The sequence below is a fragment of the Urocampus carinirostris genome, chromosome 7 (genome assembly GCF_059441175.1).
Source record: "Urocampus carinirostris isolate Australia breed hairy pipefish chromosome 7, RoL_Ucar_1.0, whole genome shotgun sequence".
Lineage (NCBI taxonomy): Eukaryota > Metazoa > Chordata > Actinopteri > Syngnathiformes > Syngnathidae > Urocampus > Urocampus carinirostris.
In genome coordinates this window covers 25,649,766-25,676,459 of record NC_142355.1, presented here as the reverse complement: position 1 = coordinate 25,676,459, position 26,694 = coordinate 25,649,766, and the positions used below count along the sequence as shown (strand labels likewise).

Genomic DNA, 26,694 nt, shown 5'->3' with positions numbered 1-26,694 from the left:
GAGTGAATTTCACCAAGTCGGTGTGCAAATTTCTCTGCAAGCGATCCCGGAGAATTTCCGAGTGAACAAAAGTCACGTCAGTGACCTTGAACTTTGACCCTTGATCAAATTCAAACATTGGTGTGTAGAGAGGCATTCGCAAGATATTTGTAAACATTCCCTCCAGGCACATACAGAGGAAGACGTACAGAGGAATCAAATAATGAGAGCACAGGACATAGTAATTACCATAACAGTATTTTTTATTTTTATTTTTTTTTTACATTACCTTACTGGATGTTTTAGCAAGGACATCCTGCAGCTCCATGATCTTCTGCACAAGTCCATGAAAATCATTGCAGGTTGGACATGCTATGTAGCAAAAGGAAATGTTATTAGATTTCACGTTTGTTTGGATTGAACACTGCGACAACATCATGTATTAAATGTGCTTCAAGACCAGAGCAAACATAATATGAGGTCCATGCTTCTAAAGATATTGAGGTATACCAAAGGCACGGAAATTAATTTAGGAATACCATTTATATTTAAGTACTTTTGAATATGTAAAATTTGAACACACTGTTAATGATTTGCCCATTGCCCTTATCTGTGCCCGGTTGGCTCCAGTTGCTCCTTGTTTCCTGATTGGTTCCCCTCCTATTTAAACTCAACACTCTCATTCACTCCTTGTCAGTCTGTCAGCGAACCTCCGCACATGCAAGGCAAGCAGTTTTTTACTCTGGCTCCCGTCTGTCCAGTCCTTTCCTGTATCCTATTCGTCTGCCCCTGGCTTCCCGATCGTCTCCTGCTACGTGACTTTTTCATTCCTCCGACTAAGCTCCGATTTCCCGTCCCGGCTGCCCGACTCGTTTCTGTCCACCGACCACGCTCCGGTATCCCGTCCCGGCTGCCCGACTCGTTTCTATTCACCGACCACGCTCAGATCTCCCGTCCCGGCTGCTCGACTCATTTCCGCCCTTCGACCACGCTTCGATCTCATGGGCTTCCTGCTTCTCCTGCCCAGTGATCGCCAAATCGCTGGCGTTTGTTTTCCGGCGCCTGACTTCTCCGCTTCCACAATAAAGCTTGGTGTGAAACGTTACGCGTTTGGGTCTACTGCCTGTTCTGGCTTTGACAGTTTTACACTGTTTGCATACTTGTAAAATTATAAATATCCTTACAAATGTGTTCAAACTCCTTTGCAAATGCTTATTTGAAATTGTGGTACAGTTATGTATATAGTGTTCTAAATTTTAGCGATTTATAAAAAAATCACTACTCCTTACTATTGGTCTTCAAATATCAGCAACAGTACTCGTGTACTCGAGATGATCTGAATCTGTTTTTCTTTTATTTAAGATATTTTATCTTGTTTATGTAAAAACGTTAGCAAAAATCGTTTTAAACTAAATTCCAGACATGGGGACTTGAGACTTAGTGACTTGGACTCGAGTCGACTCGAGTCGCTGTTTTTATGACTTGTGACTTGACTTGGACTTGGCAATCTAAGACTCGGGACTTGACTTGTGACTTGACTTGCCCAAGAAAAAAATACTTGGGACTTACTTGGGACTTGAAGGTGAAGACTTGAGACTTACTTGAGACTTGCACATGTGTGACTTGGTCCCATGTCTGCTAAATTCTCCTGTCTAGCAAATGGTAGACTACTTTTTTATTATATGATTATTATATCTATCATTTGAAACTGCGACTGGTGCACTCCAAGTTTGAAGTGTGAGTATTTATATTTACTTTACATACCCTGTGCTTTGGCAATTCCGTCAATGGTTTTTTTTTTGCACCTATAGGTATTTTGGTCAACCTTTATTCTATTTATACAATGAGTAAAATTCTTTTTAAGCAGCCACACAGTGTTTAATGGAATACTACGCAGCCTGCAAACACTTCTCAAATCCATCAAGTTAAGTTATCCCCCCCCCCACATTCAATTCATATGCGTGACCCCAAGATACGATTGGTGAATTCATTTAACGTGATTGATACGGGCAAGGAGAGCCTATGGAGCACTCACTTCTATTCAGGTCTGGACACTGGGAGATATATCCTTGAGGCATTACCACAATTTCAACATCCTGCATCACTCCCTGAAAACACACACATGAGGAATGTAAACGTGAGTACGCTAAATAAGAAGAATAGCAATAAGAGAAATATGTTTTTTTTCCACTTCAGATTGTGAGAAGCCCCTGAGGAATCATAATTTCCCCCAGTGGGAGGTTAAGTGACATGGATGACAGTTGAAAATTCTATTCCACCATACGGACTCTATTGATTGCTGTTTGGCTTCTATCTCAAAACCGAAAACATGTTTGCACACATGGAAGCATTGACAGCCTGTTGCCATCCCAACCCTGCTCGTATGTATTACGGTGTTCGTCGTCATTAGAATGTTGCTTATTTGAAATGGAAGAATTCTCTGCTACTCGAACTAATTGTATAGTAAGGTCTTTTATCAGGCAACTTGTAACGTGTTGATCATTTTCTGATAATTTGAAGGACTTACGTTCTGTTTGTATGCATTTAATGTATATTGAGGGTTAAATTTGCCTTTTGGTAAACTTATCAAACCTAAACTGACGCATGCACATTTTGAATTTATTTTGCTTTCACGATTAGCCAAACTAGTGTTACATCACAAAACTACATGCGAAACTCAGGGCATGCAAGGCAAGTACTTTTGACTCTGGCTCCCATTTTGATTGTGACCTGTTTCCTGTATCCATCCCCTATCCAAGCTTCGTTCTCCTGTCCCGGCTACCCATGTCCTGTTTCAGTTTTCTGTGTCGATCCCTGATCCAAGCTTTGTTCTCCTGTCCCGGCTACCCGTATCCTGATTCTGTTTCCTGTATCGATCCCCGATCCCTGGCTTCCGGCTACCCGACTTGTTCCGATCTCCGATCTCCGAACACGCTCCGTCTCCTGTCCTGGCTGCCCGACTTGTTCCGATCCCCGACCACGCTCCATCTCCTGTCCCGGCTCCCCGACTTGTTCCGATCCCCGATCACGCTCCGTTCTCCTGTCCCGGCTGCTCAACTTGTTTTCGTCCTCCGACCACGCTCCGATCTTGAGGGCTTCCACCGAGCACCGGATTGCTGTCGTTTGTTTCCCTGCACCTCACTTCCCTGATTCTCCAATAAAGCTTTGTGCGAAACGTTATGCATTCGGTCCCCTGCTTGTACCGGTCATGACAGGATTCTAAACATTAATTAAGCACGGCAACTAAATGCCGAATCACAATGTTTGCATTTAGTACCTACTCGATCCACTTTGAATTATGTTATTTTTTTTTCACATTTCCTGTTATTGTTTAAAGCAGGAGTCCCGAGCCATTTTAAAGCTGAGGGCTACTTGTGGTTATTGATTGGTGTGAAGAGCTACCATTTTGATATACATTTCTAAAATTATAACTTTGTTTTTACTATGGTATTACCGGGCTGTAATTATTAAAAAATAAGTAGACCCCTAAAACAGCATGTCAGTTAGAAGTCAAATGTACTAGAAAATCATAATTACCCATCATTTGTGAGCTATTTGCAACAACTGCCCGGGGGCACCGCGTTGGAGACCCCTGGTTTAAAAGGAGTGTTGACATACAAAATCTTTGAGTTATTTTTGTGACTGGTACAATAAACTGTCCTGCCCACGAGCAATAGATAAAGATGGGATTTAATTTATTTTACCTAACTGCTGTTAGCTAAGGACTAGTGATTTATATACAAAGTAGTGGTAGAACTCTTTTAAATACAGTATTTTTCGTACTATTAGTCAGTTTTTTTGTTCATAGTTTAGCCAGAGTGCGACTTTACTGCGGTGAGACTTATATGTGAAATTATTAACATGTTATTATATAATTGAGTGTTAAATTGGTGTGGTATGGTGGAGAGTCAGGTTGATTGGCCGGTCGGAATTTTTCCTAGGTGGGAATGAATGAGCGAGTGAGTTGTCTGTCTCTGTGTGCCCTGTGATTAGCTGGCAACCAGTTCAGGGTGTCCGGTGCCCACTGCCTGAGGATAACTGGGATGGACTCCAGCACCCTGCGACCCTACTGAGGATAAGCGGTGCGAATAATGGTTGGATGAGCTTTAAATTGTTTTTACCGGTATATCATTTAACATGTTAGATCACACCAAACTGCAAGAGGGCGCTCTCGGCCTGTGTTGATCATTTAAACCATGCCCTGTTGTTGAGGCCCGGTCACACAGCCTTTCACGGGCGTATCGAGGCTGAATCACGGCCAGATATGTCTGCGTGTGAATTTCTTACCGCGTGTAAAGCACGGCTGTATCTCGTCTGTATCGCGATCTCAAAGCGTCCAACAGCACCTGCTTCACGGGCAGAAATTTCTGGCCGGGATTCAGCCTCGATACGCCCGTGAAAGGCTGTGTGACCGGGCCTTTGGGGGGGAAATTTTACGGCACAAAACCAGTATCTTATTAAATCAACTAAGAACAAAAATGGCACCGGAAAAAAAAAGATATACTGCAGGCCGCAAATAGTAAACTATGCAGCCGTAAACGCTAATCGAACTGCAGAAAGAAAGTTTGGAGTTAGTGAGAAGCTGAGGTAAAGATGACACAGAAGATTTCATTGGATTTAGTTATTCGGAGTGATGCTAGTTTGGTAAGCATGTTCTTTATGCTATAGTTATCTAAATAACTATTGTGTCATGACGTTACTTACTTTGCCGGGTATTTCAATCATGTAACGTTAGTATACCATACACTTATTCAACCTGTTCTTTATTTTGTTTTAATTTTTAATTGCCTTTAAAGAAGACATGTATATTTTTGGTGTTGGATTTGATCATATACATTTCCCCAAAAATGCGACCTATACTCCAGGTATGATTTATAGTCCAGAAACTACGGAAAGTACAAGTTTGATTGACACTATCTAATACTTTCCAAACAATAAATACAAGCACAGACAATCCTTCGTTATCAGATAAAAAACCTAAAAAAATAATCTGGAGATGAACAAAACCCGAAGTAAACTTTGTAGGTGTACAAGCAGATGACTTGTCACACAGATAAAATGGGTCTCAAAAATACTGATAAGATCCGGGACTATTCCAGTCAGATCTGTCAGAGCGTTCCACTCTATTTCCAGCCTCCATCTGACTTTTCCTTGAGCTGGATTATTTTTTTTATCTTCTCAATCACAGAAGAAGAAAAGTGTTTACTTGTAATCTATTTTAAAGGGCTGAAACAAGCCCACTGTTTTTATGTTTTATTCCTTTAAGTGTAATGTGCACCGGATAGGCGTAAAACTGGAATGTTGAGCGGGCTCAAAGCTTCGTAAGCCCCGAGGTTGCGAGTGCTAACGCTGATTGGCTAATCGTTAGTCTCCTGTGGATCTTATTGAATGGAGTTTTGGCTGAGCGAGAAAATGCTACTTAAGGTCATGAAAGCAGACAGAGGTCTGTGCCTGGGAAATGTGAGCGAACATTCAGCCTGGGCTTCAGTACCTGATGGATAAAAAAAATAAAAAATTAAAGGGAACAAGGCAAATAAACGCAGTCCGCAGGCTATTCAACAATTCCTCCCGAATCAGCATTGTAGAGGTTTGCTGAGGTAAATGCATTGAGTTGAGGCAAATTCAAGCGCAAAAGCGAAACAAACAATGCTGATGGAAAGAAAGGCAACATTCACATTAAAAATGGCTAAGCTTTGGCAATTAAATCCAGCTGCTCCATCATAAATGAAAAGACACAAGCCGAAAATGATTTATGAAATAAGACGAAGGCGAGCACTTTGGCTTCACGACATGAGGAAGCTTTTACGACGGGCGGGACACAACACATCCAGAAGGACATCAAAATTGATTTCTGAAGTGGTGCATTTGTGTCAACCTTAAAGAATCCATGAGCCGAGTTTCTCTGTCCCAGCCAGAATGTGGAGTCTTCGGGTAGGTCCATGTCGGGTGCCTCCACCACCCGCTCGTAGATCCTATAAAAAGAAAGGAAAAACAGAATTCACACTTAGGGATTCTACTTTGCAGAACCGGGTTATTTCCCACGGGTTCAGACTTGATAAATCTTCTATCTATCTATCTACCCTGGTCATATCCCTCGAGAGTGGTGACAGACAGCAAGACAAACACATACAAAAACAGAAAATAAAAACACAAAAAACACACACACAAATGTTTGGACCTCAGCACCTAAGTTGGTCATGCTTTTGTCCCTCCAGATGAAACGGGACACAAGAAAGCGGCCATGTCACTCGGGGTGACACAACACACTCTTCTGTTCAACAGCATGCCCCGACAGCTTTCACTGGTTTACCCCTGCCGCATCATACGGGTGCCCTGCCCATCCCTTAGAACATGTCTAAACATCTCACTATTACAACACATCTCCACTCATTCCTATCACCAACAAAAGCTCTAGTTTCCACTGTATTTAGACCTTTTTCCTACAGTGCACTCATAACACCATCCATCCACGTCAATCTTGGTCTACTTCCATTTACTTCTGCTCTGTAGCTCCTTTTCAACATTTGCTCCTCGTCCATCCTCTCCACATGTCCTTAGTTGTTCTTGGGGTTTCTGGCAAGTTTTAGATAAATCTTCACATGAGCTAAATCCCTGATCTATACTATGAACGTAAAATACTCGATGGTGATTTTTGAATTTTTAGCTATCTCAAGCGATAAAGCCACTTTAAAAGACTCACTCAAGAACCCTTTACATTTAAACCTTACACATGTGCCAGGAATTGCTTGTTTTTGTTTTTAAATTATTGTAGCTTATTAACAATTTTCTAATTGATTTCTAAATCAGAAAAGAAGAATTTGGTCTCAACAACCAATCAATACATACATTAGTTGGCAGGTTTACCCGTCATACAAAAGGAAAAAGTAATGTGTCAGAGTTGAATGTTAGATAAGAAGTTAAAATTTTCAGTGTCAGTCGATAATTTACGGGTATATCATTATATTATAAATAATTTGTTGATGTGGAAAAAAAAATCTTTGCAAAGTTTTAAATTTTTTTAATATGGCAGGTTTTCTTGTCAGCTTGGGCATGGACTTTTTAAAGCTTGTCGGATGTTCACTAATAGGTCTCATTTTAACTCGAGGACACACGATAGAACGGACATACTTTCGTGGGCTGAACTAGTAGATTAGAGAGAAAGAAAAAAAGAAAAGAAATAAGAGAAAGAGAGAGAAAAATAGAGAGGGTGGGACAAAGAAAGAGAGAAAGAGAGAAAGAGAGGGAGAGAAAAGTAGAGAGGGTGGGACAAAGAAAGAAAGAAAGGGAGAAAGAGAGGGAGAGAATCAAAAGAGATAAAAAGAGAAATAGTGAGAGATGGGGAAAGAAAGAAATCCAATGAGAAATAAAAAGAAAGAAAGAGAGAAGGTGGAGAAAGACAAGGAGAGAAAGAAGGGGAGAAAGAGAGAAGGGGAAAGCAAGAGGAAGAGAGAAATAGAAAAAAGAGAGAGAAAAGGAAAAAAAGGAAGAAGAGCAAAAGAAGATAAAAAGACACAGAGAGAGAAAGAGCCAAAGAGGAATAAAGAAAGAGAACAAGAGAGACAAAGAGAGTGAAGGAGAGAGAGAGGGGGGTTAGAGAGAGTGAGAGAGAAAGAGAAAGAGAAAGAGAAAGAGAAAGAAAGAGAGAGATAAAGAAATACAAGTACAGCGTTTGTGAGAGGCACCTGACTTTAGCAACATCAAGTAGACATATTTCTACCTGCGGCTTGTTTTTCTCTTGCGCTTCCCTCAGCCGAACCTCGCCAACCAAATTCAATCCCTTTGCAGGCCTGATCTGGCCCACGGCACGCGGTCTGTTTGACACCCCTGGTCTAGGTAAACAACAATTTTAGGATTTAATTTTAGTTATATTTTTGAACTGCAAGTTTGTGTTCAGGTCCATAAAATACAATTCCAACTTTTGGTAAAACAATCTGTCGAGAATTCAAACCAGTTTTGTGTTTGTTATATCTATGTTTTAACTGATTTAACATATGATATTGTAGTGTCTGTGACTTTTGTTGCTGTTGTTTGCGTTCACACATGAATCCTTTAAGATAGGATGTGACGTGAGGGAGCAGGGAGGCAACAGGAGTTTTGTGCTTTGAAGTCAGTCTGTGTGTGCACGTAATCGGTGTGAGTTAAAACCAACAGTAGCTCTTGTGTGAATGTTTATACCCCTTGTTATTTTGTTATCAGATGGTCGACAAGACTTAACCAGCGCCATTGTTCATCATTGATCAGATCGAAGGACATGACAATATTGCCAAATACTTGACAGAAAACGTCTATTGTTACTGAAAAACTGAGCAGAAAATTGGCAAAAGGGGGTCATTTTTTCTGACAAATTCATTGAAAGACTCATCTTGGCGGGCTGCTATAATTGTTAACCTAAAAAGCTTCAACTATGACAGCACCACATTTGCATAATACTATATTTACTGAGAGAATAAGACAAAACAACCAGACAGATGGATATAATTGTAAAGCTTTAAAGCTTTTACTTTGAAAGCAGTACAATTGTCTAACATCATGGAACCTCAATCAAACCAACAACAGAAAAGAACTGAACTCGGAGACCTTCACAAAAACAAAGACGTGGAGGGTCATTGGGTCCGTTTACATGCAGACAATAATCTTATATGAAATCGAATATTGCAAGTAGAGAGATTTCTCGGTTTTCGTGGTTAACAGGGACCAGAACCACAAGCAAACTGTGAAAATCCGCCGAGTAGCGTCGCGCCTTCATAAAAGCCCCCAAAGGGTTAAACTTACCTTGAGATGACATTGTTACTGACTGAGAGTATAAGACCTTAAGAAAATAACTACTATAGATACACAAATAAAATCACACACATAATTTAAGTTGAATAAATCGTTTTTATCTTAATACAAAAGTAAAATTAAATTGGAGGGCTTCTTCTTTCAGTGTAAGAAAACAATTTACAAAGCGGATGGCTCGCAGCTGGCTAGCAGCTCCTGTAGTCAATTTACTATATATGTTCTTACTTTACTATTTCATATTCTTGATGCAGCTGCTAGGAGGTGAAGTCCATTTGGTAAATGATTGTTATAACTTCTAGCTATAAACCTCTATTACTAACTAGCAGAATTGAATTACAGTATATAACTTCATATAGTAAACTTGATAACCCAATTTGTAGTATATCTTGTAAGTCAGCTAGGTATTTACAGTGGACAGGCAAGTAGGAAAATCTGTTTCTATTGTTTAAGATGAAAACTTAGCCACTAGCTAGCTTTTAGCTAGCTATATCTAGCTTCAACCTGCATCGCTCTATGACTCATTAATAATCAAAAAGCATGTTCTTTATGCTAGTTATCTGAATAACTCTTAATATGTTACGGCATTACTGACATTATCAGGCATGTCAATCATGTAACGTTCCTATACGGTACATTTATTTGGCCTGTTGTTGGTCCCTTTTCAAGTTTTCTTCATTTTCCTCATGTTGAGGTTTTTGAGTTTTTCCTTGCCCTCATGTAGGTTTTATATCAGGGGATGGTGTAATAATAGTCTGTAGTTTGCAATAATTTGTGGTCTGTGCAGCCCTTTGAGACTCTTTGTGATTAAGGGCTATACCAGTCTCTGAAATAATATCTGCCCGGACGCCCGTCGGGCCTACAACTTACAAAACGTCTCCGCCCGGGTGGCCGACAACTTTCAAGTCAAGTCAAGTCTTTGTTTTTTTTTTTTTTTGTTGTTGTTAAAAAATTTCAAATTAAATACAACGTTTTTTTTTTTCCCATTTCGAAATCTTTGTTTTATTTGGACATTTCGGAATTTCGGTTAGTTTTCTGATTTGCATACTCGGGAGCCAATCAGAAGCCTGCATCGAATAACTGTGTGCATCCGGACTTTCCCGAGCATTATAAGGTCGTGCATTTGCACATCATTTTCCAAAGTAGACACACAGAGAACAAAAGAAAAATTGATAAGTGGTTTGGAATCAAGCCAAAACCTCAGCCCCAGAAGAAATATTCAAAAGAAGCTACAAAAAATGTATGACGCTGCAAAACATAAATGTACATTAAAAGCATATTGGAAAGAGTTTGCGTGGCCTGTAGCAGACGAAGCCACGCAAACATTGCATTAATGAAGATGAGTAAATACAGGTACATACTGATGGCAGATGGATTGTATGTCATATACATACAATGAATGTTATAAGTAGATTTATAATAAACTTCGTTTTAAAGTGTTGTTCTGTTATATGTTCTGATTATCAATCCTTAATACTCTGCAACAATGTTTTTTTTTTTTACAATTAGTCGTCTTATTGTGTTTCAAGTAGTGAAAAATGGGGCAGGCAACTTTATGGCTGGGCAGGCAACTTTACAGAGATGTCTGCCCTGGTGTCCGGTAACTTGTCATGAGTTTCAGACACTCCCTATACAAATAAACATGACTTGACTTGACTTGTTCTCTATTTCATTGGAAATTGCCTTGTAAGATGACATATACCGTATTTTCCGCACTATATGGCGCACCATGTTATAAGGCGCACCTTCAATGAATGATATATTTTAAAACTTATGCCATACATAAGACGCACCCCATTATAAGGCGCTATAAGTGCATGCTGGTTTAAGATCAGGTAATTGTGCAATTTTGTAATTGTAATCCTGTGCAGTCCTTCGAGACATTTTTGGGATTAAGGGCTATTTACGGTAAATAAATGTGACGACTTGACTACAGTAGAGAATGTAGTTACTTTATGCAACCTCTAGATGTTGCCACGCTCAAGGGAATGTCAACAAAATATTCAAAAAGGTCAAACTTTATTAACAAACAAGCTTTCCACAACTCCATTCACTCCCAAAATAAATAAACAGCCGTTTTATTATTTTCTCTGAGGTAAAGCATTTTCGTGACACATCTTTGACATCTTTGAACAACATCGACATATCATTTTATTTTTTGTCCATTTAGTCAACACGCAAAGAAAAAAACGTCTGATACTGTTATTTTAAATGAAACGTTAGTGCAATCGCAATAAAGTGACACTCGTAATGTGCAAAAACAACGAGTGCAAAGCAATAACATAATAACTGTAAAATGTAAAACGTAAACACACAAAAGAAAAACAAAGATCACTCTATAAGCTCCTCATCGACGAATCCCTCGAATTCTTCTTCTGCTGTGTTCGAATTGACCCTATCTCAGTGAATGGGCCATCCAACACGTCCGGTGTTTTTGTGCCAGCGCTGTTGCCTTCATACGTATAGTTATCGTACTGACACTTCTGCTTGCCGCTCTTTGTTGAACAACCCACTGTTCAAGTGTCTCCTCTAACTCTGGCCATCTTGCTTTATTGCCACGGAAACTTTGTTGAGTTTTCCTTACTTGGCGGAGCTTATCTTCATCCTTTCTCCACTTCCGTACCATCGATTCATTTAAGTTTAACTCTCTCGCTGCCGCTCTATTGCCGTGTTGTGCTGCGTGACTGATCGCTTTGAGTTTAAACTCGGCGTTGTACGCGTGTCTCTTAACAGGAGCCATTTTCTTATACAAATGCACGTATGAAAGAGAATCTCGCTCTCTCTCTCTCTCTCTCGCTCTCTCTCTCTCTCAAACGTGACATTCTGAATAATTCTGCGTTTGTTTAAGGTAAATTGTGCTTTACATCTTCACCAGTCATAACCCTGGATTCAGACAAATACTGTATTTGTTGAATATGAATTAAGCAGTTTAATGGGGTAGCCATTTTGCCACTTAGTAAACAAATACAACACGAGCCCCGGCAACTACCAATCGTTTAATATTTCCCAGTATGCACAGCGCGAAAAATGGAGTCGGCGGCTGTTTCTCGTAGTTGCGAGACCTTGCGAATTTAATATTGAGCCATATATAAGGCGCACTGTGTTATAAGGCGCATGGTCAGCTTTTGAAAAAAAACAAGACTTTTAGGTGCGCCTTATAGTGCGGAAAATACGGTATGTTTTTGGTGTTGGATTTTATCAAATAAATTTCCCTGAAAAATGCGACCTATATTTCAGATGCGACTGATATACCTGTATGTTTTATCCTTCTTAATCAAGCGTTTTTGGGCTGGTGCAATTTATACTCCAGAGTCCGGAAAATACGTTTCATTCAAGATATCCAATATTCCTTTCCCAATCAGAATATTACCCGAAGGTGAAGAAAGTTACTGTTTTTACACAAAACATTACCTATTGCAGTCAACATGGAGGATGAGATGAGAGGCACTAACGGCAACCGAGACTTTGTGCCATTGGTCGTCAGCCAGGCTATAAGGGAAAACCTCGGTGTGTGCCTGCAACCCTTTGGTGCGGTAGTGAAGGCGCACCTCGCTGCGCTGTCCGCTGCTCTCCAGTTCGAGGAACCTAGCACAAAAAAAAGAAAAAGAACAGTGTCTGAAAACAGCAGTCTCTCTCCCGGCACGCTCGTTGCCGTGCTGATTGGCAAGCGTTTAAATTTTAATCAACAACGGTACTCAAGCAGAGCGCAACGTTGGCGGGTGAGTGCAGAGTCATCGAAATAATGGCACTATTTTCGTGCGAGGTTTTGATCATTGATGTCAGCGGGAGCAATAAAAGCATCTCATCACCTCTGCTTTGGGCATGTTTCATAGTCAGCAAAGTGCCAATTATAAGATGTCTTCGTAAGTGGCTACGACAAGTGACTATCTTGTTGTGTTGGGCAAGTGTGAGGACGGGTGGAAATAGTCAAGTTTACCCTAATGACAGTTACTGTACATCAAGAAATTGGTTAATAGTAAAACAAGCTTTTCAGTGTGACACAATATGTTAAGTATATTAGGCATACAAGTGACAGGAGTCAGCAGGTGCAGGAATGCCAATAGTAACTAAGGCGGTTGGCTATACTGTATTTTACAATAACTTAGTAGGAAAGTCAGGAGCCAAGCATGCTTTTTTTGAATAAATGAATGAAAACTTTATTCTTTATTACTAAATCATCCAATTTTAATTATTTGGACTATAGGAATAAAATATTAGTATGATCTCGATATCCTACCCTGTGTATGGTTCTAATTGCACGTTTTTGGAGGGTAAAAAGGGGCTGTAGTGAACTTCTGTAGTAGACTTCTGCACAATATGTTAAGTTTATTAGGCATACAATGCCTTATAGTTTAAAATGAATTTGGCTTTATTAATAATTGAAATGCTTTTAGATACTTCAGTTTGTATGTGTCTGATATGTGTTTTCCAGCTTAATTTATTGTCTATTATGACCCCTAAAAATGTAATTTCTGCTACAGTGTCTATTGCTGCACCATCCATTTTTACTTCTAAATCTTGATTTGCCTTGCGATTACCAAAGAATATTACTTTAGTTTTATTTAGATTGAATGATAATTTATTTATATCCATCCATACTTTTAGGTTAATTAATTCACGATTAATACAGGTTACTAAATCAATATAGTTATCATTTGAATAGAAAATGTTAGTGTCGTCTGCAAATATTACTATTTTCAATAGTTTTGAAACATTAAAAATATTGTTAATGTATAAATTAAATAACTATGGACCCAGGATAGGACCAAGTGGTACTCCACAACAGATGTCCAAGTATTCAGATGACAACTCTCCCATTTTCACATAGCTAATAGAGGCTACGGTATAATCAAACAAAAATCTTTTGTTTTATCTTTCTTCTTACCCTCTTTTCTTCTTTCTTTTTCAATTCTTCTCACACTTTCTGATTCTTTCACCCTCTATCTCCCTCTCTCTTGCTTCTTTCTGTTTCTAACGGTGTCTTTGATTTCCATATTTCTTGCTCTTTCTCTTTCTTTTTTTTATTCTTCGCTCACTTTGTAACTATTTTACCTTCTCTTTCTTCCTTTCTCTCGATCACTCTCCCTATTTATTTCCTTTGCTTTGCATTTTCTTTTAGTTCTCTTCCTTTCTCTTTTTCTTTTTTGTACTACTACTACTACTACTACTACAACAACCATTTCTATTCATGTTACTTCTACCACTATTACATAAAAATAACAATGGATGTACTAATTGCAAGAAATAAAATAATTTAGATTCAGCTACCATATATAACTAAACTACACATCTGTTTAGCTTAACAGTGAATTGGATTAACTGCTGAATTTAATTTCAATCATTTCAGTGCTTCACTAATTTTTATTTCAGTGTACTTGTACGAGGCAGCAATGCGGCGCAGTGGTTAGCGCGTGTGTGGCACAGTTCTGAGGTCATGTGGGGAGTTTGTATATTTTCCCCGTGCTTGCGTGGGTCTCCTCCAGGCTCTCCGATTTCCTCCCACATTCCAAAAACATGCATGTCAGCTTAATCGGCCCGTTCAAATTGTCCCTAGAGGTGAATGAGCGAGTCAATTGTCTGTCCCTGTGTGCCCTGCCACTGGCTGGCAACCAGTTCAGGGTGTCCCCTGCCCACTGGCCGGAGATGGCTGGGATGGGCTCCAGCACCCCCGCGACCCTACTGAGGATAAGCAGTGCAGATATTGGATGGATGGATGTACTTGTACTACTTATAAATACTAATAACACCAGTACTATTATTACTTGAATATTTGCTTCCTTTCTGTCTTTCAGGCAGTCTTCAATGATCTGACTCCATGTAGCTGCCTCTCTAAGGACAGCATTGGTACTGCTCAGGGTATCTTGGAGCTTTAGATTGTGATTGTGCCCTGGCCATCCTGGAAGGAGGATTACCACTTGTGAGGCTCCTTCTCAGGGTTTCTTATTTTCCTCATGTTGAGGTTTTTGTGTTTCTACTTGCTCACATGTTGGGTGAAGATTAGGGGATGGGTAAACAATAATCTGTGCAGTCCTTTGAGACAGTCATTTGAGACATCCATTGCAGCCTGGTCATCCTGGAAGGGGGATTACCACCACTGCGGTCCCTTCTCAAGGTTTCTTCATTTTCCTCATGTTGAAGTTTTTCCTTGCCCCCATGTAGGTTTTAGACCAGGGGATGGTGTAATAATAGTCTGTAATAATAGTCTGTGGTTTGCAATAACCCGTGCAGCCCTTTGAGACTCTTTGTCATTAAGGGCTATGCAAATAAATGTGACTTGACTTTATCACCGGTTACTGATACCTGCAGATATTCATTCTGTTGATATGTGTGGGGGGTCTCTCAAGTATAAAAAGGATAAATATGTTAGCAATTGATGTGTGAGTCCCTAGATTTAGTATGAAAGTGAAGAAGGGACGTACATGCAAGTGTAAAAATGGGGTTGATCCATCTTCAGACTTAGTCTGATAGATTTACTCTTCTGGGGTCATACATGCGCAAATGACACCAAATTAGTCACCGCCACGCGTTTAAAAGAAACGGTGCTGCTTCACTGCATGCAAATTTTCCCGGGAAGGCTAATCAGTAGCAAGGAAGGTCATTAACATCCCAGAGAGGTCTCTTTTCTCAGGATTGACTTTAATGTACAAACTGTTCATTCGGGGCATCATGCCGGATGGCAGTTGTGATCATCCAACGGCTCAGCTCGCTCAAACTAATAGGAAACATCAGGCCACTAACTGCGGTTAAGGTCTCATCAGCTTTCCGCGCACGATCACGGGCCCTGCGTTTGGCTCGTTGGCGGACTGTGAATAATACATTAGGCTACTGGATGATTTGTTCTGTTTACCCTCCTGCCTTGTAAAACATCGGAAAAGGGCTGGTAAATGAGGATATTAACGCTTCGATCAATATATGGTGATTATGCTGACTCATCAGTCGTGTTTTTGTGGCAATTTCTCAAGAAACTGCGCAATTGAGCGCAGCATTGAGACACGGATTGCGAACAGAGAATTCTAACCTGTTTTCCGACTGATGAATGGATAGGATCACCCCCGAGTTGAGGCTGTCTTGCTTGAGGGTTGCCAGTATGCTAAACTCGTTCTTGCCTCTCAGCTTGCGGACAATTTGCTCTGAGACCTCAGCGGCAGCTTTCACTTCCCGGGAAGACCCTAAATCGGAAAAAATAATTAGTTAAGGTTTAGAAACGTTAGACATCCATCAGTCTAATTCTATTACACAGCAAAAAAATAAAATTCTCATTTCATTGACAGAAATTGTTTTGGTTATTTTGCGATATCCACAATTGTTTTTTTCTTAATAAGAAAAAGAAATGCTATGCGTGAAATGAACTAAATTGTTTTGTATGGTGGCTGACAGTTTTTTTTTTTCATTTTGCATCTTATATTTCTAATTTCATTAAAAAAATAAATAAACAAAAAACAAGTTATTAGTCCATTGGCAGAAGATTGTGGTCATTTTTGCAATAGCTCATCATTTCAAGACGAAAGACAAACAGCCAATTTTATACTTAAATTAAGAAAAAATGTCTTATCGTGCAAGTGGTGGATGATTTTACAAATATTTTCAATTTTTTGTGTTTTATCTTGCTTATTTTATGATTTTACTTTCTCTTTTTATTTGATAAACAAAATAAATTATAGTGAAAATAGTAAAAACTGTACTTAAAATGATAAAAGGAAGTAGGGTAGATATTTTTTAATTAATTGGTAATATTTATATTTATGGCAAATATGTCATCTGATATATCATGTAACAATGTTTTAACTATCATGTTGTTATTTCATGTGAAAAATATCCATCCATCCATCATCTGCACCACTTATCCTCAGTAGGGCCATCTTCAGGCAGGGGACACCCTGAACTGGTTGCCAGCCAGTCACAGGGCATGTGATAAATAAATTTAAATAAAACAATAATACTTAAAATAAGGAACATTCTCTGCCAAACATGTTTTAGTATTTTTCAAAAACATGATAAAAATAATACTCGAAATTAGATCAATTATCTATCGACTGACCAGGCATTCTGAAAACAGTACCGATAAATCTTCTAAATGAAAGTTTAAAATGAAATAAAATAAAAATAATGTTTTGATATTTTGATTTTATAGTTATATTTTTCTCTGCCAGTTGTGTAAGAATTATATTTATTTTTACAGTGTACACTGGTAAAGAAAATGAACTTTTACACCATTGCCAGGAAATGTTTCATATTCTAAGTGTTATTTTAGTAAGAATTGCCCAATTTTCTTTTTTTTTTAATATTTTATATGTTTTCTAATAAAATGTTTATAATTGTGCTTAAACAAGGCAAAATTATAAAACCTAGGAGATTGTGGCTAATCGATGTCATTTTAAGAAGTACTTTGTACGCAACTTGCAAAGAAAATACTTTAAATGACAAAATGGATCCACAAATTGAATTCAAATTGTCTTAGGTCGTGTAAACAAATAAAATAAAATGTCTTGCAACAACAGAAATAGAGTAGGCTTAAAATGAGAAAAATGGTCTTCTAGTGGGGTAAAATTTTATATTTGGGAGTGAACTCTTCTTCATTGAGTGGAAGTCTGTCCCATTAGATAGTTGTCATACAGATGTCACCTTAGACTGGTCATCATTTAATAAAATGATACAAACCAGCTTTCACACAATTAAAAAAAAAACACACACACAGATTTATGTCAGTCTCAGAGGCCAAACATTCAATTAAGACTAGACAATACCAGTCAGTGTAGGCAATGTTGAACATGAAAAAAAAAAAAATCAGGTTGAACATGGTACTAGAAACAAGACCTCACTATCTGGCAAATATGAGCTGTGATATTTGGACTAAACCCAAGGTAATTTAATATAATACAGAAGCGAGTAAACTACTGCTTCCAATCCACATGTGGCTTTTAAGGCCATTTTCACACTGAACATAGCAGGGCACAGATATCAACCGGAAATTTCCAAAGGGGCTTTAACTTTGCAAGAACAAGTTGCTCACTTTACAGGTCAAGCAGAAAATAAGAAAGAGTAGTTCCCTAGATTTAATGGAGAGAGATAACGAGATTGGCCAGTGGGCAGTTTATTCGTGTGCAAGTAAATGTTCAGCCTTTTGCAGTCAAGACAGTAAAAAATTCTAATTAGTTGACGACATTCTGCTGCAGTAGCACATATCAGTATACATTCCAAATTTTTTTATCCTCTTGCTGGTGACTTCTTAAACAGTTTACTTGTAATTCCCTAAGGGTGCTTTGCAAGCAATCATGACTGTCTGTCTTAGAACAAAAGTCTGTTTATGGCACTCTAACTTGCTATTCTTTTCACTTTTTCAACTGAATATATAAAAACAACAAAACACAATCCTAAAGTGATTCTTGACTGACTGCAGCGATATTATATAAGACTTTCACTTGATGACTAAAAACAATTTGTTTGGGGCATGCATCTTTTACGTCGGGCGTACAACTTACACAAACGTCTCCGCCCGGGTGGCCGACACTTTTTCAAGGAAAAAAAAATCGAAAGTTTTTTTGTTTTTGTTTTTTTCAAATCAAACGTTTGCTTTATTCTGATTTCGAAATCTTCGTTTGGTTTGGAAGTTTCGGAATTTCGGTTCGTTTAGCAATTCTGCATATTCGGCAGCCGATCAGAAGCCCGCGTCGGATAACTTCGTGCTTTCGGACTTTCCCGAGCGTTATAAGGCCGCGCATTTGCATATCATTTACCAAAGTAGATGCACAGAGAACACAAGAAAAATGGATAAGTGGTTAGGAATCAAGCCAAAACCTCAGCCCCAGAAGAAAGATTCGAAAGAAGATATCAAAATTTATGACGCTACAAAATGTAAACGTGCATTAAAAGCATCGTGGAAGGAGGAGTTCTCGTGGCTTGTAGCAGATGACGCAACGCAAATATTGCATGAATGAAGATGAGTTAATAAAGGTACATACTGATGGCAGATGGAAAACAGCGATGTCATATACATGCAATGAATATTATAAGTTATTTATAATAAACTTAATTTTAAAGTGTTGTTCTGTAATAAATTCTGATTATCAATCCTTAATACTTAAAGATGTTTTTTGTTTTTTTTTGTGCGATTCTTCGTCTTGTTGTGTTTCAAGTTAGGAAAAATGGGGCAGACAACTTTATGACTGGTCAGGCAACTTTTTAGAGTTGTCTGCACTGGTGTCCGGTAACTTTTTGTCACGAGTTTCAGACACTGATGAAATGCAAGGGTGTGCAGATAGAGGGTGAGTGGTGCTTGACCACCTGTCTGCCATTTCTCCAAAAGGTGTCATGATCCAGCAAATCACCTTTCTTCAGGGGGTTCTGAAGAATCACCACACCTGCAGCCCATTGTCCACATTCCTTGCTTATCAGGGACTGCGCTGGCAATCTTGTTTGTCAGATCGTTGCGCTTCAAGCATTTCCTGCCTGCCGAAGTTTCTACTCCTTGTCGCCTCCGTCATGCTCCCAAAAGACTGCCATTTTTCCTCCAGCCAGCCTTGAGTTGTCCGAACTGTGCTTTGATTTGTGACCATCTGCCTCTTTCTCCCTGTGCAGAGGACTTTTTCGTTTAACTCCTATTTTCCCCCAAATAAAACTGTCAATGCTGCTCGTGTGTCCACATTTGGGTTCAACTGCCAAACTTAACACATGGCTTTCCATTTGTACTTTTTTAAAACACGTTTAGTGAGGTCAGTAATATATGATTATCTATCTATCTACCCTGGTCATATCCCTCGAGAGGGGTGACCGACAGCAAGGCAAACACATGCAAAAACAGAGAAAATAAAAAAGGTGAAAAAATTACCAAAAAACCCACAAAAAAATGTTTGGACTATGGCCAACCCAAATGCCCAAACACCCAAACAAGTTAAGCACCTCGGCACCCAAGTTGGTCATGCTTTCGTCCTTCCAGATGAAACGGGACACAAGTAAGCGGCCATGTCACTCGGGTCAGGGTGACACAACACACTCTTCTGTTCAACAGCAGTGCCTGCCAGCTTTCACAGGTTTACCCCTGCCGCATCATACGGGTGCCCTGCCCATCCCTTAGAACGCGTCTAAACATCCCACTATCATTTTACAACACCTCTCTACTCATTCCTATCACCAACAAGCGCTCTAGCTTCCAGTACATTTAGACAGGGTCTTGAATTTACCCTTTTCCCAACTCTCTGTATATTTTATAAATTATTTCATATATAAGATGATAAAATTGCTGAAGCTGAATTTTTCCAGGCAGTGAGTAAAAAGTGTTGATGGTCAAAGGGGGTGCCATGCTGTTTTTTCTGCAAGAAAATATTTTTACGGCGCTTACTCGGGAAAACCTAAAATTCTTGTAGCATGGACTCCCATCGCCATTTGCATATATTGACAAAATAACCTTTCCTATAAATATAAAAATAATAACATGTTACGAGAATTTTACAGATATTAATCAAATTACAAAGTGACTAATGAATTTTATATTTTTGTACTGTTAAATTGACCCTTTTAGAAAGAAATTACATGAGCGCAAAAGCACCATTTTTTCCCATCCCTAAGTCCCCTCAAAACGTCTTTGCACGCCAACTATGATATTTATCTTCTTTTATACATTTTAATGTAAAGCACAGTGCACGTATGTTGCAGTTTGTCGCAGCTACTGTCTTCCAGAGATACAGTCACGTGAGCTCGCGTGACTCCCTGTCAAAGAGTGGCAGTGTCAGCTTGCAACAGAAACCCTGCAGCCGGGGGGTTATTCAAACTTAATGCCTTTGATCTATTATTGAACCAAAAGAAAAAGTAATTATCAAAAATATATTATTGCATCTGACACGTGACAAAGCGTTGCTCAGATTTACTTGAAATGACTTAGAAAGACGTAAAAATATGCCATCGAATGCATTTTTCTATGGGGATTTCACCAGCTATGAATATTTGACAGCCTCTTGATCGTAACTGTTGAAGAATATAAATTTATAAATGAAAAATCAATCCCCAACTGATTTTAAGAAATCCATTTGTATTAGTGAAAAAAATGTCATAGCTTAAGTAAATACTTCATGCGCTTTAGCAAATAGTTTACTGGCTTGAGTAATTTCATTGTCCAAAAGCGATTGAAGAGAACAAGTCAAAGAGGTTGCGGTTCTACCGTCGGCAGGTCTTTCTTTGAGCACAGTAAGATCGGAGGCTGCTCCTCCCACCAGCGCCCAAATCTATTCCGACTTCTATGCTACTTTAATGGAGACATCAATAAATGATGGCGTTTCTCGGAAGCCATCACATCAACGGCTTCGCTTGCAGCCACGAGATGCATGCAAGATGCCACGGAGCTCAAAGAAGCTCGCATCAAAGCTTGCAGATGGTGACTGGTGCTTATTAGCACAAATACGGTAAAAATTTCAAACACACAGGACCAAATTCCTATAACCCTTTCTGTCAAATCAGGAATTTCACAGGATCCGTGACAGGCACAGTATGACCTTTTTCCTCCATTTTCTTATCAAGAATTGGATCGCGGGGGAAGCAGCCAAAGCAGGGAAGCCCAGACATCCCTGTACCCAGCCTTTTCATTCAGCGGGATCCCGAACCATTCTCAGGCAAGCCGAGAGACGTAGTATTTACAGCGCGTCCCCGGGTCCTCATGCCAGTGGGGCATCCAGGCGACTGCCCTACCAGATGCCCAAGCCACTTTAACTAGCGCTCAATGCACAAGAGAAAAGCCTCATTTTCTCTTACAATTGTATTTCGTTAGATATCAGACTCCACTTAAGCTGCCTTTTGGCATTGCTTATGTTCAAAACCTTTTCTAGGTGCAGTTGAGGCATGTACAAGGGTTACGGTTTGGCGGCCTTAGCATTGCAACACTGTTTTTGCAGATGATGTTAGTTAGACAGTAGTATTTAATGTAGAGGTAAGATCGGGTCTAAAAAAATTCAAGCCGACCTGATCCTGGCTGCGGGTATATGAGCCCGAACCCACCTGACCCTAACCGATAAACTTAATTTGAAGGACTTGGCCCGAAGTAAACGCGAAGCTTTACTTCAGTGCCAGAGTGTGCGTTTCGGCTGAAGTACACAGCTTTGGGTCAAGTGTGCAATTCGGAGTGCAGCGTCCGAATGAACAAAGTACGCATTTTGGCGAAGTGCAGCAAAATGAAACTGGGTGGAACAGCACTGAAAGTAAACTATTTTTTTGCAGATTACAAGACTCAAATTGCTAAATATTTGGCTGAAAAGCAAAAAGAACGTTTGGCAAGATTGTAAGCTATTGGCGAGAAGCAGAAATGACGTCTGACGTAACATACTTAGAGGTGGAAAAAGGAAGCGGCAATTCTTCTACCGTGACACAGAGAATGAACATTTCTGACAATTTTGTGGTTTGGAGGTAAAGGGATAGTTTGGTAAGCATGTTATTTATGATAGATAAATTTGAATAATATAACTTCAGCAGCGAACTGCAGCTCCGAACTGTATTAAAGAAAAGTACTGTTACTTCAGAAAAATATGACTCAAGTAGAAGTAAAAAGCCATCAATAATTACTTGGGTAAGAGTAAGTGCATGCTGTGCAGATCATCCACTAGGGAAAAACTTTTTGATGTCAACATTTATAGTTGCTTGTAAAGTTCTGGCTGTTATAATACAATATATTACTTGTCATCGTAGAAAGTGATACCATACATCAGGGGAGACGCATCCTGCCTCCACAGTTAAAGGTCGGCCCCTTTTTTAGACTGGACTTTGCTACAGATATTGAAAATGAAAGTTGAAAAACTACTTTTCAAGACATTGAAATTACTTTTGGGGGACTAAATTTAGACCATATTGGCTGAAGTAAACACAAACGACTAATTTAGAACTAAATTTGGACCACTTTGGATGAGCTAAACACAACCGAATTCTTGGCATCAATTTTAAGAGTAAATCAAGTCTATAAATGACAATGCAAAATTTAGCCTAAAACCTTATATTCTCACCAACTGATAAGGAAAAGAGATGGAAGTTCTTCTTAACCACAAGTTTATGTAGTTATATTTCCAGTTCAGTGTCATTCAAGTGTCATTGGCTACAGTAGGACAGATGGTCCAGCTACTGCAACCGGAGTTTGGCTTGGCAATAATTTGCTGCGTCAAAACAGCCTGCTTAAAAGCTCTATGCAAATCACAGAGAATTTGCCCCAAACGTGAAAAATGGATGACTTCGTGTCTATATCTCAACGGTTTTACACTCTTTCAGAAACTCGCCAAAAGGTCAGACCAAGTGAGCCAATATGCTTCGTTCAGCGTGTCGCCGCACCACGTGTTTAGCAAGCCTTGAGGCCGGCTGACATGAGAGAACCAAGCACAGCGTGAGCAGGTGTCAGGGCGGGTCTGTGCGGTGTGAAGGTTGATGAGGCAACCGGGGAAGTGATAGGGGGGATGGCGGGGAGGAACCATGAGCATTGGGCGGTTCCTCAGATTGGCAGCCACCAGCCTTTGATCAATGAGTTGATGACTCTCATAAGCAGGTTGAGAAGGAAAGCGGGGAAGTAGTGGTCGGGAAGGGGGGGTGCATGACAAGGGAGTTAACAGGGTCAACGGGTGAAAGCGTTTTCATGATGTTTGATGAGAGTGAACAAAGGAGCTGTGGACAGTCGTAACAAAATGCATGTAAGGGGAACTCATGGAATCTTGGACCGCTGTATCTGGGCACCATGCCCAGAATCATAAGATAATAGACCCTCATCAAAGGCCTTAATTGGTAGCATAGCAAAGCGCATCACAAAGCTAAACCCAATCAATGAGCTAATCAATCTCTGTTGTCCTGTGATTGATTGGCGATCGGTCTGCCTTTGAGTCAGCCAGGACTCTGAACCTGAACGAGAATAGCAGGAAGGAAAACGGATGGAGGGATTTTGTTGTTCTACATAAATTTGCTTCGGTCATTAGCTTTTAGCTTCTTTTCGGTGATCCAATCTGAAACAATTTTGTGGTTTTGACCAGGAATAATGAAGAGGAGCTTTGTCCGTTTTTATTTGCAGCCTCCTGTCGGTACAGTCAGTACAGCAATGGTGCCTGATCAATGGGTCTCTACTGAGGACAGCATTGTTTATCTATTGGCAGGGGTTTAAACGGCGCAGCCACCTGCCTCTTTACAAGCCTTCTGTGGAGCAATACTACCGCTTGGAAATAACCTTTTCCAGTAAGATTACATTGCACTTCTGTTTACAATACAGGCTATTGGTACAAGGTTGTACAAGCTAAACCATAGTCTCAGATTTACTGTAAGCAAGGTTGACTTTAGATTATGGCATTAACATATGGCTCTAGGGTCCTTTAATAGTTACACTGGGAAGCAATTTCCTTCCGTTTGCAAAACTTCCAATCCCAAGTTATGCGGTATTATTTTGTCAAAAGTACCTAAGCTTGCCATCCTTGCATCCCTGCAGAAGCACGTTAGCAACGCTGGGTCAGGCGCCTGCACTCACATTTAGCATTTAGAGCAGGTGCCCCGCAGCACAGCTTGCGAGTCCAGATACACCGGGCTTTGCAACAATCCCTTTCTCACACATTGCTGCCGCCTCTATGGCTATTTACAGCACAGAGGCTTTGTACTAAAGAGACGGAGAGAATCAATCTTAGCACTTTTTCGGGAGGAGTTTGCTGTCCCAAATGGGAAGATAAGGTTTACATTTGTAATCCAATACAAACGTTTGAGGAAACCAATACATTTGCATATAAGTTATATTACAGGTTTGGACTGATCATTAAGAATTTCCCGATTGGATTGTCCATTTTTGGGCAACCCAGCTTTGTTTTTTGAAATTAATCCATTACGAACTACAGTTGAAATTTTTGAACGTAGCCATTGTCGAACCAATTTTTTCTCAATTTCGTTTCAGCCAAGAAACACTTTCAATGAAAACATATTTAAGCTCACCACCAGAAATGTAAAAAGAAGAGAGGGAATCCACATCTATTGTTAACTGTGAGAATATAAGGCTATGCTTTTATCTAGATTTAGTTCAAAAAGTCACATGTACCATTCATTATGTTGGGCAGCTGTTTCATCAAAAAGCAACTAAATAGAATAGAATAGAATAGAATAGAATAGAATAGAATAGAATAGAATAGAATAGAATAGAATACAATACAATACAATACAACACAATTACAATACAATATACCTTTATTATCATTGTTACAAAATAGGTTGAACACATTGTGACTACAAAATTGGACGTGGCACTCCAGGTTCACATTTTAATGAGAGAATTAAAAAAATACGATAATTTACACGATATTTACACAAGAAAGTGTGGGCGTGTAGAAGCAGAAGATATTTACAAACAGTTTTGGGATAGTGCAATATGCGGTAGTGCAAAATAGGCAACATTGTGCAAAGTAAGCATAGGCATGAATACAATTTTACATCTGTATGAGGTAGTGTGTTTGCAAGAGTTTCAGTTTTTTGTGCAGTGTGTTTTTAGGGTGATGATGGCTCTGGGGAAGAAACTGTCTCAGAGTCTGTTTGTTTTTGTTTCGTGTCACCGGTAGCGTCTGCCGGAAGGCAGCAGGTCAAAGAGGTGGTGCCCGGGGTAAGAAGAGTCCTTGATGATGTTTTCTGCTCTGCTGAGGTAGCGAGAGCAAGCAATATCCTCCAGACTGGGCAGAGAGCAACTAAAGATTCTCTGGGCTGTGTTGATGACCCTCTGAAGTGTTTTCCTGTCTGCTGCCGTGCAGCCAGCATGCCGCACCGTAATGCAGTATGTCAGAATGATTTGGCAGTGGATTTTTTACAAAAAATTTTATGTTGTTTTTTTAGTTTAAGAAAGAAATGCTGCTTAAAATGATCGAAATAATTATCCAGAGGGACAAAATGTATGTGAAAATGTCATTTTCAAGCAAAAGTAGTTACCAACGTTATATACCAGCTAAGCAGATTTTTACATTTTAAAAAATATAATTTCATGCATTTTAGCTACTTGATCAGAAAGTACAGATTCTCCACAACAACAGACCTTTGTGAATAATTAACAATTGTGTGACACCAATTATATTATATCAAACAATTTACCATTTCACACCAAACAAGGTCTTGCAGAAAAACACCAAGCTAATTTTTCTCGTTTTATTCTTATTTTACTTACTTAACAAATGCATTTCAAGAATTGTTTTTTAACTATGAAGACAATACTGGAAAAAAGTATAACTTTATTGTTTATTTTTGTTAAACTATTTTTTTTTAATTTAAAAAAGAACTCATTTAAAATAAATTGCTAAAAATAAGTCCAAAAACAGTTTATTTTATGAGGAAAATGAAAATATAATCAGATATTAGAAATGAGCAAAATATCTGCATGTGCACATTTTTTGCAGTGTGGTTGGTGTTTATTGCTCTTCTCCATTAATAAATCAATACTTAAAAGTGACCTAGTAATTTTGTGTAGTAAAAATACTATCCTTGACTTTTAAAGACGGACGTTATAATTTTCAAGACCACCCTCTCTTTCAAGCCAGCAAAATGCACTTAAAGAGGCCAAGAGGGTTCGGGGAGAACATCGACAATCCAAACGGCAGTTGCGAACGCATCACTTTAATGAACCCGGCCGAGTGCAGTCTTTATTGTGTAATGCCGTTCATTCTAAAAATAACCGTGTATTTCAAACATCATGTTTTATGTGTCAGCCTGAGCAAAAGGCGATGATGCGAGTGGGAGGGTTCGGCTGGGGAACATCTCTCCAGAGGGATTAGAGTAATGATCATCTACTCCACCCGCACCCCGCTCAAAACCATTCATTTTACCCAACGAGAACACAGGTGTGGATAAAGATTTGGCTAGCCGGAGCTTGTGCAAGGAGGTCACACAATCAAGCACATGTTTAGAACAGATCCACATCCGATGGTACGACCTGCCCCTGCTGTGCCTTGACTTTCCTTGAAACGAACTCTAAACACA

General features: G+C 39.4%; 1 protein-coding gene across 1 annotated transcript in view; it reads right to left on the bottom strand.

The window, feature by feature from the left end:
• nell2a (neural EGFL like 2a) overlaps positions 1-26,694 on the bottom strand; it is a 187,781-nt gene that overhangs the window by 146,345 nt on the left and 14,742 nt on the right. Inside the window, exons 3-7 of the mRNA XM_088340362.1 lie at positions 15,776-15,926; positions 12,169-12,342; positions 5,855-5,951; positions 2,015-2,087; positions 269-351 (exon numbers count right to left, since the gene is read on the bottom strand). Coding sequence (XP_088196488.1) covers positions 269-351; positions 2,015-2,087; positions 5,855-5,951; positions 12,169-12,342; positions 15,776-15,926 — 578 coding nt within the window. The remainder of the gene's footprint in view (positions 1-268; positions 352-2,014; positions 2,088-5,854; positions 5,952-12,168; positions 12,343-15,775; positions 15,927-26,694) is intronic.